The 13,031-nt window shown below is 32.7% G+C and overlaps 1 protein-coding gene across 3 annotated transcripts in view; it reads right to left on the bottom strand.

Moving 5' to 3' along the window:
* LOC100372006 (uncharacterized) overlaps positions 1–13,031 on the bottom strand; it is a 100,312-nt gene that overhangs the window by 39,736 nt on the left and 47,545 nt on the right. Inside the window, exon 1 of one of the 3 annotated variants that reach the window (XM_078005500.2) lies at positions 11,920–12,260. The exons of the other annotated variants lie outside the window; for them this stretch is intronic. Within the exon in view, the coding sequence (XP_077861626.1) occupies positions 11,920–12,077 (158 nt within the window). The 5' untranslated portion in view covers positions 12,078–12,260. Of the gene's footprint in view, positions 1–11,919; positions 12,261–13,031 lie in introns of those variants that run through there. 3 annotated transcript variants of the gene reach the window in all.

Here is a 13,031-nt window from a genome sequence, read left to right as displayed (position 1 = left end):
AAAAGTTTAAAAATGCTTGGTGATAAAAATAAAAGTTCATGAAATAGAGTGACAACACTTTCTAAATCATTCACAAAACATGGGATGATTGTGTGTAATTATGGTTCTGTGTAAAAACGCACGTCCACATAAAATAATTGCAGAATTATCTAAATACAAAGTACAATTTTACAAATTGATGACGAGATTGAAATATCCAACCCACGCATGTCTGATTAAGTTAAACTGGTAATTGTGAAAGAATTAAAAAACTAATGGGTAGTGGTCATCACGCTGTGTCATGTTTGCTATGGGTTCCATTAGCAACACGTGTAAAATTTAAACATGAACTGCGTGACAACCACCACTCTTCAAGACATCCTGCTAATGCTGTTTTGGCTATCCATAGTGGCTTTCAGCAGATGACGTCTAATGAGGAACATGTATTCTGTCACATGTTTATCTATTCAATCATAGAACTGTTTTGATTTTAATGTAAGTACTGAATTAACAGACTTTATAAAACTACTAAAATATTTGCTACTATTAGTCAAATTGAAGAAGTCCCTGTGACTAAGTAACACAGTATTATAAATGCGAAATATTCACCTCGACAAGATGAGCTTAATTAGGAGATTGGATACAGGCCTGAATGAAGAATACCCCAAGCAAGAAAGCTGACATTTAACCAAAAGCTGTCGAAGGTCTTTAAAAATAATTAACTACTAGAATTCTTTGAAGGTGCATTAAAAATGAACAATTGTTCAAATCTATCTGGTGCCTTTAATTTTGTTTTGCATTACGACTGACCTTCACATGTTCAAGTTCAATTGTCCACTCCTTCCACTAAATTACCTTATGACATGAAGAATGAACTGGTCAATAATTGGGAAACTAAATTACATTAATAGTATGAAGTTGTTCGCCAATATCAATGTTTTCAGTAGTTTTTTTAATTTCAGAACTATCAAGTATAGAGGAACTAATACGTACATTACTGTAGTCACTAAAAATCAGGAAGTCACACTTCTGAGTTTGCAGAGAAAATTTTAATGCAATTTACCTCCACATAAGATATGAAACTTATATATAGAGTTGATGGAGTACAATATAAAATTCTTGCAAAGCAAAAATATGAGCTCAATTACTTGGCATATAACACACAGTGACATTTATTACTTTTTATCACTATTTAGACCAGTGAAAACAATATTTTGTTAGGTTCACACGTTATATGATGTAAATGAAGAAATCATTGCTTACATTTGTAAAATTTGACTATTTTAATCCAACTTTCAGGTGTACGAAATAAATCAAATGAACAATACAGGTACATGTTGCCATAACCCTCAAACTCAAGTTTAACTCACATATTGTGGATTACAAGTTTTCTCAACATGTAGTCCTATTATTTTCTCATCAAGGATTACTGCAAAATTTCTTTAGATAATTTAGTGTAATAAATAAAGAACGTGCACACATATTGTCAGTTAATTGTAGCCTATAACAATACACTATTGAAAGTGCAGTCTTCAATGAAGACGCACTGGGACGGCTTGAAGCACGTCGTCAATTTTCCTGTATAGATAACTTTTACTGTCAAAGAGAAATTAACCTATATAGGCAGTAAAAATGGAATTGTTATGATTGGAACCCGAGCATGTGTTGTGCACTTAAAACAACCTGAGCTAAAAACCGAGCATAGCCATACATAACATATAAATGCTTACCCTTGTATTTTACTCAGACTTGTCACATACATTGTCTAATCAGCAGCACCTTTACTAGCACTGGTGTAGGTGGTGGTGCAGAATTCACTATTATCCAGGACAAGTAAGTTGTTTCTACTCCAGGTTACATGTTGAGGTCGACTAGTTTAGCCCCTTCCATGTTTATTCAACAACACAGGGAGGCCATATCCACTTCACCCCTACACCAACAGTACTGAACTCAATACTGGCTGTTCCAAGAAGCATCACTCCCCAGAGAGATAAGCTTGATACAAATTGGCACATAACAATGGGATTTGAAGTATAGCGCATATTTTAAATTCCACACATAAGATAATGTAAATTTAATGATTTTCTAATCTAGTTATTTAATTTACCTCATATTTGTTCAGTTGGCAAATAAAAAAAATATTTTATATAACAATACTGGGCTTCACAACACCCGTATTTGATTTCTGAAAGTGATTTCTAGAAATAAAAACATGACTATAGGACGATAATTTTTATGTACTAGTGAAATAAGGAATAGCAGAAACATTAATGTGAATTTCTGTACTGTGTTTCATTTAGTGTGTTTCTATTTTGATATCATTAGTCATATTTGCTGATAGCGTAATCTTCAGTTTGATTATTACTGTAGACCTAGGGTTTTAAATACAAAGACCACAGATGCACTACTTTCATTTCCGTGAATGAGAACAAATACAAAAGCTGCTGATTTTTTCAAGTAAGCAATCTCAGTCTATGACATTAAGAACTACTCAATGGATTTTATTTTAAGACATTTGTTTTTGAATAGCTAGTAGATTTATCATTTAATGCAGGAAACACAATAATTATTTCTATTGGTTTCACCCATTTTGTAAATCTCAGATTATAAAGTGCCTTCAACAGTACCGTACAAGAGTGGCAGGAAAAGACAAATTATCCGATGAATAATAAATTCTATAAATTAATTCACACTGTACATGGCTTTGATTTCAACTTCAAGTTATGTATTACCATTTAAAATATAAAATGTTCCCCATTAATATTTTTCATTATATCTGACTTTTGAGTACCATCCTTCCTCCACCACACATACATTTAGATAGAAAACAGTGAAGTGATATAACAATACCCACCACTAGAGGGCATGCTTCACTTAAAATAAGGTCATTCTTTTTACAGACTGCTTGCAATGCTACAAGTGCAGCCTTGGTTACAAGACTAAGTTACCTTTTTCAAAACAAACAATCGATGGCAGATGAATAGCCTGTACATAACATCCAACATACACTGACTAGCACACATACATGACTTGTTTCTCTTAACATCTGTCTTACCGGTAGAACACAAACAAAATCATTTCATTTTCACTGCTATCAAATTCAGTAGAGATATTTTTGAATATGAACAAAATTTCACGGAAGTGACTCAATATTGGATCTCAATAAATTGTTGGTTACTGCAAAATTGAGAGGTTTTCTAGACTTGTGCAATGTGCAAATATTTGTCACTTAAGTGGTATACAATATTAGGAGATGGGCATAAGTAAGTTCTTAAATATTCCAGAATGACTCTTATGTTATTCCCAGTAAAACATTTGTGGACAAAGCTTAGGGACTTTATGGCTAACTTGACAATCGGGGAAAAAGACAATAGCACAGCATGATAGTGCAGACATAACTGACCTAAAAATTATTGTTTCCACAAACTTGGGATATCCTATGATTTATTTAATATTTAGACGGGTAAGAAGATAAGTTACACTTTTTACTATGTTAATTTTCTTCTTGCGATGTTGAACAAATTAAACATTCTGTCAACATAATACAATTTTAAAGGGGGCGAGGGGTCTGAGGTTAAAAGTATATTGAGTTTGTTATCTAACATTAGATTTTTTATGTTGCCCCATAATATACACGCAGTATTAGACTTTTCACCACCAGACTTTCCCATCCAAATTTGTCTGCACTTTTTTTTTATATTCTTCAATATTTCTGGAAATAAACCGTAATTTTGAAGCCAACAAACAAAATCTAATCTCAGTTTTGGGGGTATATTCAATCATTCATTCATTTAATTTTAATATTTATTTAATTTACTATTTAATACTTACATTAATGTGCACAGTAAATATCAGGAGGGAGGATGCATCCGGTGGAGACACTTTCCAATACTATAAATGATTCTTGTTAAATGCCAGACACGAATGATAACGTACAAACAGTATAAATGTTTATGGTTTTTTTGTTTTGTTTTTATTTATTTCCAAACAATGATATGTGTGGTGGTAGTTACTTCTCAAGAATAGCCAGCTATACTCATACATAACAGAAAGTAGGTCCTTCATGTACATTTGTAGAATGTGAACGGATAATTCCCAATGCCAATATGTCTATACTGGCTTATTATCAATGACAATACTACATTATTCAGCATGCAATAAGCATTTATAAAGTGACTACACTGTACATTGTGTTCTGTCATATAGCATACTGTCACAAAAGTATTGCCTCAGGGTCTCTACACAAACCTTTCTTCAGGGCCTCTATGATCAATTGCTTCTTGATTTTCATGTCATTACTGATGTGTTTTTTTTTACTTTTTTATACCTGCTAGTACCACCTAATGTTTTATGCTGCTTGGAACTAAAGCAATAGTTGGAGTTATCATTATAAATAGGTTAAATATTAAAATTTCTCTTTGGTCCTAATTTCCCCCCCCCCCCCAAAGCACCCCTTAATTTTTGAACACATGTGCACACTGGCCATAAATAAATAATTTTTGTCTTGACCTTACTATGGGATATTATTCTTGACTTGATGTGAATAATTTAAACAGATAATGTTGATAACTAAGCAATTTTTTATATTCACATCATATTTGTATTTAGGAAGGCATCGTGAGAAAACATGTTAAATAAAATGCAAAAATAATGGTTAAAATCCTACATTATGGTCAAACTGAATGCGTCAACTTTGCTACTAAGACCAACTGTGAACAAATTATGTAATCAACAGGTAATTGTAAACATTGTGGTATACTGTAGAAGACTTTATTTTAGCTGGAAATAATTTTCGTTATGTATGGCATTTATAATGTTATGTATAGCATTTATTTTCACTGAATTTTGATGAGTTGAATGTGAAATATAGGAAAAAAAGTATATTTTATTTTCACTGAAGCATTCCTTCAGCAAAAATAACTAAAAATAAATTCCAAGCGAGAATAAAGTATTCTACAGTGGTAGGAGTTGTCAATAATAATGTAGTTTTTTTATTTTATTTGCACAGCGGGTACATGTGTTCTTGCAAGAGTTTACAGCCTGTGATATTGAATGATAACATGTTTGTTCTGTTACCAAATAAAAACTATTTTTCCATGTAGATACATCTGGATATACTAATACAGTGATATAAAGTGTACTACAAGATTACTTTTCGCAGTCACATATAAAATTCCTACTCCATCACAAAATATCAATATCAAAGTTATTAATTTATTTGTGGGGTACTAAAAGCTGTTCATGGAGGGTGCCTGTTGTACGGTGATTCTTCTAATTTTTGTATTTTAATTCCTGTTAACTAGTTTTCGCCTTTATTTAAAAACAGGGAGTGTAATTATTATTATTATACATCTGTCACAGTAACGCCATAAGTTACGGGGTATTTTACGGGACATTTTCATCCTACCATATAAGTAAATGCGAATTCCAAATATGGATTACGCACGTAAGCATCCTCTAATAATAAAAACAAACATGGCTGCCACCAGGGTTTGACCGGACTCCACACAAAGAAGTTCGCTGATTCTGTTCTAAACTTTTTGAATTTTGGCATTTCCATGATGTATCCTTGGAAGAAAAAGATGTATAATAACATTATTATTACGAGGATACCTCAAAGTATGCACTCAGACAGTACGCCACACATCGACCTCCGCTGCGCGTCAGTCGTTACTTCCGCTGTACTGTCTTCGTGCATACTTTGAGGTATCATCGTAATGATATATATAATAATATTATATTATACTTGGAACATGTGATTTCTTTGATCCGATAGTACCGGTACAATTTTATCAAGATTCAATGACTTATCAAATACGCAAAGTATTTTTACTGTGTCACCTGAACTGTTTATTTGTAATCACTATGCACATTAACAACTCAACCATGGTGTGTTTCAATGTTGTTTATGATTATTGGTCAACATCTGTGTATTTTGTGCTCTTACCATGTTCTGACTGGCGTTTCAAGGTCGACTTAGAACGCGTATTAAAACAGAAATCATGGCAGTTTGCGGAAGTTGAAAATTGAACAGTACACACTACAGCATAACAATTGGAAAGTAATGTTATATTGTTGTATCCACTTTCATCCAGACATTCTATTATTGACACAGGTATATCTAAATCACATATTGACGAACGGAGAGTTTGTTTCAGACCAAGATAACACTTTATAAAGCTGATATGAAAATAATTTGCTAAACGTTATAAGCAGTAACGAGAGGTAGTCAATATTGCATGGCTAGTTGAGCTTATGCAATATCATGGTTCCACCATCAGCTATAAAGTATTCAACGAACTTTGACCAAGATGGAGCATGTCGTTCTCAGTATGCTGAGTGCACGCATATAGTGGGGCATCTATTAAAACCAAAAGAATTTGAAATCATCTGTGTTTGTCCTACAGAACATGTAGATCATGATGAAACCATGTATGATAAAGTGGTTATTAGTTGACACCCCTGTGGTATTGGGCCATTTTACTCGTGATCTGGTATTTAGGCATGTCAAACTAAACATGATCACTTGTGAATACAACAGTAATTGCCGTGTGATGACCTCTACGCATTGGAAACCACATAGATCTTACTCAATACAATAGTAGTTTCTATATATTTTGACAAAGATCTGTAGAACATATGTTCATTTGGTCTAAAAAATTAATAATAAAATTATGATTAAAAAAAAAAAATGCACCAAAATTTGTGAGGGAAAATGATGTTTTTGTTTGCAGTATTCCCCAGACAGCATGTATAATAATCAAAAGTTCAGCTCAGCAGGAGAGAACTGTTATCATTGCAGTCACGATATCCAAGTGACCTAACATGGCATAACCAATACATCCACAGTGCCCTCCAGATTGACATGCAAATACTGGATCGAATAGCTGTTTATCAATTGACATGTAAACAAAGTACACTATGAATGCAATTGGAAATCATCTGTCTATAACCACCTTATAGTATTTAACCACCTATTTGGACAAGTCACTAGTTTTTAAATTCTAATGGTGTTGTGCACACACAAAAAAAAAGGAAAAGGAGGGGGGGGGGTAATATCAAATGTAGGAAACAAAACTGAGGTCAGTGCAAAATTAAGTGACAATGTTTTGTTAACACGGCATCTGTGTGGGAATACTTTTCAACAATTCTTGATGCAATACAATAGTAGGATTTTATAAATATGATAAACCTAGAATGAAATCATATTGAGTGAGCTTGAGACTAAAGATATTGAGGTAGACAGGCTGAAAGCCGGCAGACACAAACATAGGAGGAAAGATCCAATTCATATTAAATACAATACAGTGTTATTAAGGAATGGTGGTGTGATAGTTACAGAACAACAAGGATTGCTATTTTTCACCACCTAACTCAGTGTTAACAAAGCATACAATCAGAGCAGTTGTTATTGGTGTATAAAGCAAGTGATATATCACAGAGGCATTAAAGATAAATATCTTGATGCCCAATGAGTTGGCCTTAGTGCCCTTTGAAAAATACAGATTTACACTATATTATCCATATATGCTGGGTCAATTTTATTAAATTTGCCATTTATACTGGGTGCCCTTTCAACTCTGAAGGTCAAGCCCCATGTTTTGCATTCACTGTATACAATAGTAAAAATAAACCACAATGCATCATGGGTGAAATACTGCAAATTCATTAGAAAGTCTCTAAATTATATGACAAGTAGTAATAAATTTGTAACAATATTATGATACATACACATGTATTGACACAAATATACAAGTTTTATTTCAGAACATGTCATTGTGCAAAATTTAAAAAAAAAATTATGAAATACTTTCACTATTTAAACCAATGCAAAGCTATTACCGATAATATTAAAGATACAATGAATATCTGGAAATTTGTCGCAAGAGTTTTTTCAAAAGTTTTCTGTTTTTTTTTGTTTTATTTCTGTGTTTCATAGCATAAACCAACTAATGAAATGTACGGAATAATTTTGAAATCAATCTCAACTTCCTTAATAGACAGACTAATCCAAGAATGTTGTCTATATCCCACTTTTATGTCACTGCCACTTTTTTTTTTAAATATTAAAAATCAAAAAAGTTCAAAATCAAATTTCATAATTTCAATATCAATATTATTATTTATTTATTTGCCATAGATTACAGGTAGTACAAAGAACTAAAAACATACGACAAGAGAGAGAGTACATTGCAAAATAATAAATATTAAAAAAAAAGAAAAAAAAATTAGCAAGTGATCCATGGCTGGGGTAACAGAAGATACAAGTCTGTTCCCCTGTATACAATTATTTCAATGGAAAAAAAAAATACAAGGGCGTAGTATTCACCTAACAAAAATGATTATTACAAAAAATGCTACAAAGACTAGTTATAACAGTAAGTAAATAATACATAGAACTAAACATAGAAATACAGAGTAAATAAATAAGGAAATAAATAAATTAATTAATTAATCAAACTAATAAATTAACCAATCAATCAATTAACCACCCAATTCACAAGTGCAAAATCTCAAACTGAGCAGAAAATCACCTTCCACAAAACAAATCCATAGTAACATTCTAAACATAGTTATACACTCTCATTGTGGATGGATCTAGGTGAATTGATATAACAGTAAACAGACATCTTATAACAGACACCTTTATACAAACAAATCACCTACATTATTGTGCAGTGAAAGGTATTGTATGTAACTAAGGTAGATATACTGCTTATGTAAGATCAATCTATGGTCTAGACAGATCTTTTTTCTGAAGGAATTGTTCAGCATAAATCAAACTATTAACAACCTGTCTCAGTTGGTTTTTTGGTGCCAGACAACAGACATTCTGAAGTTACCATTTTATTGCCTTTATCAAGTATGAGGTGAAAAAATAAACAAGTCATTGTAAATAGTTTTGCTGTAGACATTATATCACTGAGATAAAAATTAACGTAAAAGTTTGACATAATAACTTTGATCAAGATCATTCACATATAGCAATGAATATAATATAATATTAGAAGTGGAAATATTTTATTCAACCAAGACTCACTTTTTATTCAAATTCCAAAAAGATGCTTTCATTGGCTATAGAAGTCGCTTGGTAATGATAATTACCCATGAGTCTTTGCAAGTTTGCTCCAAACATTGGTAGAAGTACTACCATGCAAAAGATATTCTGCATGGGATGTGTAAATCTGCTTAGGCATTGTAAGTTGTTTTCAACCATCATTTGAAATTTATAAAATGTTTATAAATATTTTATATAAAAAAAAAATCATGCTTCATAGAACAAAAATTTCAGAGAGTTGTTTTTGAAAAAAAGAAGCCAGCTGTGATTCTCTCAATTCTGATTTAGCAAGTGATTGGCAAGGATTTCATAAATGCATTTAATAGCAGACCATCATCCTGTAACAACAGGTCAAAAAATAAATAAAAAAGCTCTCGGCAGTGGGAAGCGCTACAGCGAGACTGGCGTAGGCGGTCGGGGTCAGAGTAGACGGCCAATTTGGGCTTGTAGCAAGCCATATGGCCGCCGGACGGCTCTCAACGAAACCCCTGGATTACTGTCTATGAGATAAGTAATTGCTGTAACCACCTGTTGCAGGTCAAATCCATCTGGTTTAAGTGTAGATTTTCAACACTCTAGTCACTGATGCGTATATTATACGTTTACTGCTGACTATTTTAATTTCATAAACTGTATATTTCTCTTGAATCTTTTGAGAATCACAATGACTTTTGTTAAATTTACTTGTTGCAAATTGCCTCAAATTATCTGGCTGTCAGCATTATATAAATTAATTTTGGTTAATGTGTTAATGGATTACAGTACAGTAGCTATATATAAAGTGATATGCCTAATTTTATGATACCTATTAGCGTATCTCATTTTCCACTGTGATTAAGTTGTTAGGTGATTTGAATCAACATGACTCAAACTCGTTGAAAACAAATTGAATATTTTACATTAGGGATAGTACAGGTTCGCTATATGATATACACACAGACTTCATATAACTGTAGCTGTATCCATCCACAAAAGTTGACTGATCTAAATGTTGAACAGACAAGACTAGACATGTGGATGTAACTCATTGGATTAAATGTAGTCAAGTAACAGCATGGGGAAACCCACTGTAAGTCATGCTGCTAAGAAAGTATAGAATGTGTGTGGTGTTTTTATTAAACAAACTGAGAGGAAAAACATAACAGAGGGTTGATATTGAAAATAAATGTTGTCTGCTCATTAGACATGTTGAGAATAAAATTGTCTTAATAAGTATTTTTTCACAAAAAAAAGACCATTCTTGATTTATACTTAAGAACAACTTGCAATTAGAAATTTTAAAAAGGATTTTTACTGAGTCTTAATTTTAATATCAATTAAAGAGTAAAAGTTTTTATTTATTTTGATAATTCAATATTAAAGCTAAATTCTATCTGGCTACATGACTTGGGACACTAGCCATTATTTTGACCTCTGATCGCCATTATAATATCAATATTCTGACAAACATTTACTGCAGAACTGGAGCCATGGATGTCACAATGACACTACAAAGAATGTTCACATATGAACACTGCAGTATATGATAATATACACCAAGGTATCACTGTGTGGTATGTATAGCAATCAGCTGTAGCACCACAGGCTAGGATAATGCTATATTTTCAGGGTTAATCCTACTCGCACCTGATACTACTTATTCGTACAATGTCTACACAGTACTCGCCAAACAAATAAAATATAACTGTGCGTGTTGCAACCAACAATAGCAACAGCAGCAGCCCACACACACTAGATGATTTACACACAACATTTCTTATATAAAATGTAGAGCTAATTATCATTAATAAATTCAAAAAGGGTGGGGGACACATTACTTCACAAAACATTTGAAAATAAATTAAATGTGTAAACCCGATTTTTGGTTTTCGGAGAAAATAAAATCCTGTTAAAATATAGTAATCCATATTATTACATTTAAACAAGAATAATAAGCTATGTTGTTCAGAATGTCTTTTGCTATCATATGTTAAGCCTATTCCTGTTGTTATCAAATTTTATGTCAAAAGAAATCAAGCTATAAAGACACATCAATATTTACATTTTACTGCAAATTCCAACAATTAATTTATTATTCAACATGTATGTCAAGCTAAATGTCAATTTAATATATCAATCCTATCATATGTTGTTTCTATTGATATTTTTAAATGTAGGAAAACAATGGCACAGGTATCATGGGGAATATAATATTGTGTACATTAGGTAGTACACAATGACTGTTGTGTTGCCAGGTATTGGAACAAAATGTACACGACCATACACTGGAAAATAATGTGAATGGCATGCACGTTAGTGAATTCTATAAAGAAAAATTGCCATGTTAAATATTTTTAGGGGGTGCTGCAGACAAACAAGATTGTTTGTGCCATCCTCACCACCTGTTTAATGTATAATCTTCAAAAAATACTTTAGTCTTTTCACCCCTCCCCAAACAAAATTTAACATGTACCATGGAAATGATGAATTAGCTAGGGGCATGCAATAACCTCACCTTGGTATATAGGTGCATACAACAACAGAATAATCTCAACACCTAGCTTGCAGTGAGAGAAATCTATTAAATTTGATGGTGCAACACACAATCAGTGGACATGTACAATGACTTTATATCCTTGACGGCAAATGTTGTCAGGTGTAATCAAGTGTGTTTGTTGTGTTCTGTCATTCTATAGCATTGCCTTACAATGACTGTCTCATCATGGTAGGTACCTAAAGCTGTAGTACTAGTAGCTCTATCTCTATACCAGATAAGACAGTACATGTTCATTATCTCACACCCTACACACCACAATAGAATGACATTCACGCCAAATACTGGAGATGTGCAACCTGTGGTGAACTCAGCTGATTAATAACAACAACAAGAGTTGAGTGTTTACCTTCTACTACGAGCGGCAAAATTCCGGTCTTCCTTTAGACGATTCAAAATGCTCCCACGTAATGAGTACGCGCTCATAGCAGCGTGCGACGACAACCCGTCACCTAGGCGCCATATCTTTTTAGTGGAGGCTGGTTTGAGGGTGAAGCTGTACGACATGAGTACACGCTGAGTGTGTGATTTGCACTATTGTAAACTGATTACAAATCCAGACATGCATTTCTTTAACAGCGCAGCATGAAATCAACCTCAGCTCATTTAAATAACAATAAGCATTTCCCAATGCTGTTAATCATTCAAGTTTCTCGGTGTTCGACAATGAAATAGGAATCACTGTGATATACACCAGTTTGTTAGGCCCCTCTAGCCATCAAATCATTGGAACATTATTGGTATTTATGTTGGCATACTGACAATGTACTCAGCTGAAGCAGGGTAAATAGAAATCTGCGAATTACAAGATAATGCAAAGTAATAAAAATAACATGGCCTCATATTAGGTAGATACTGGTATAAACAGCAATGAATGCTTTTACAGTGATTACAATAAAATACCATCGCTATATATGCAAACCTGAAGGTTAAGTAAAGTGATATACTATATATTGACAATGCAACAGACGTCAGCCAAAGTTGCTACTCATTGTCATTCTTATTTAAACCTGCTCTTGAACTTTTATCTTGGGAAGTAACAGAAATGTGAGATAAACAGATATACCTAATTCAGAGATACCTAATTGTATATATCGTTCTTGTTGAACTCTTCTGTGTTCAAAGCTCAAATGAGAAAATGAGGTGAATGATTTTGAAACTTTTAAATAAATAATAACAAAAATAATTTTAAACAGTTTTAAAATGAAAAAATAGCATGCCCACATAGAATTTGAAAAAATTGAAAATTGGCTATTGTCTATGTGATCCAAATATTAACAAAGATTTTGTTGAAAAATACAAAGTTGCCACTGGCTGGGGGAAAAAATGTGACATTGGTAAGGTTAAATTAAAATTCACCCAGGTAACACAAGTAACTAAGGGAGGTAATATTAAAGACATGAGTGACAAGGATAGGCAATATTTACCTTTTTCCCTTCTTCTTCTTCTTTAAAAAATATA

Source organism: Saccoglossus kowalevskii, chromosome 18 (genome assembly GCF_978046115.1).
Source record: "Saccoglossus kowalevskii chromosome 18, keSacKowa6.1, whole genome shotgun sequence".
Taxonomy (NCBI): domain Eukaryota; kingdom Metazoa; phylum Hemichordata; class Enteropneusta; family Harrimaniidae; genus Saccoglossus; species Saccoglossus kowalevskii.
Note: the sequence above shows the minus strand (reverse complement) of the source record. Positions and strands in the feature narration are given on the sequence as shown.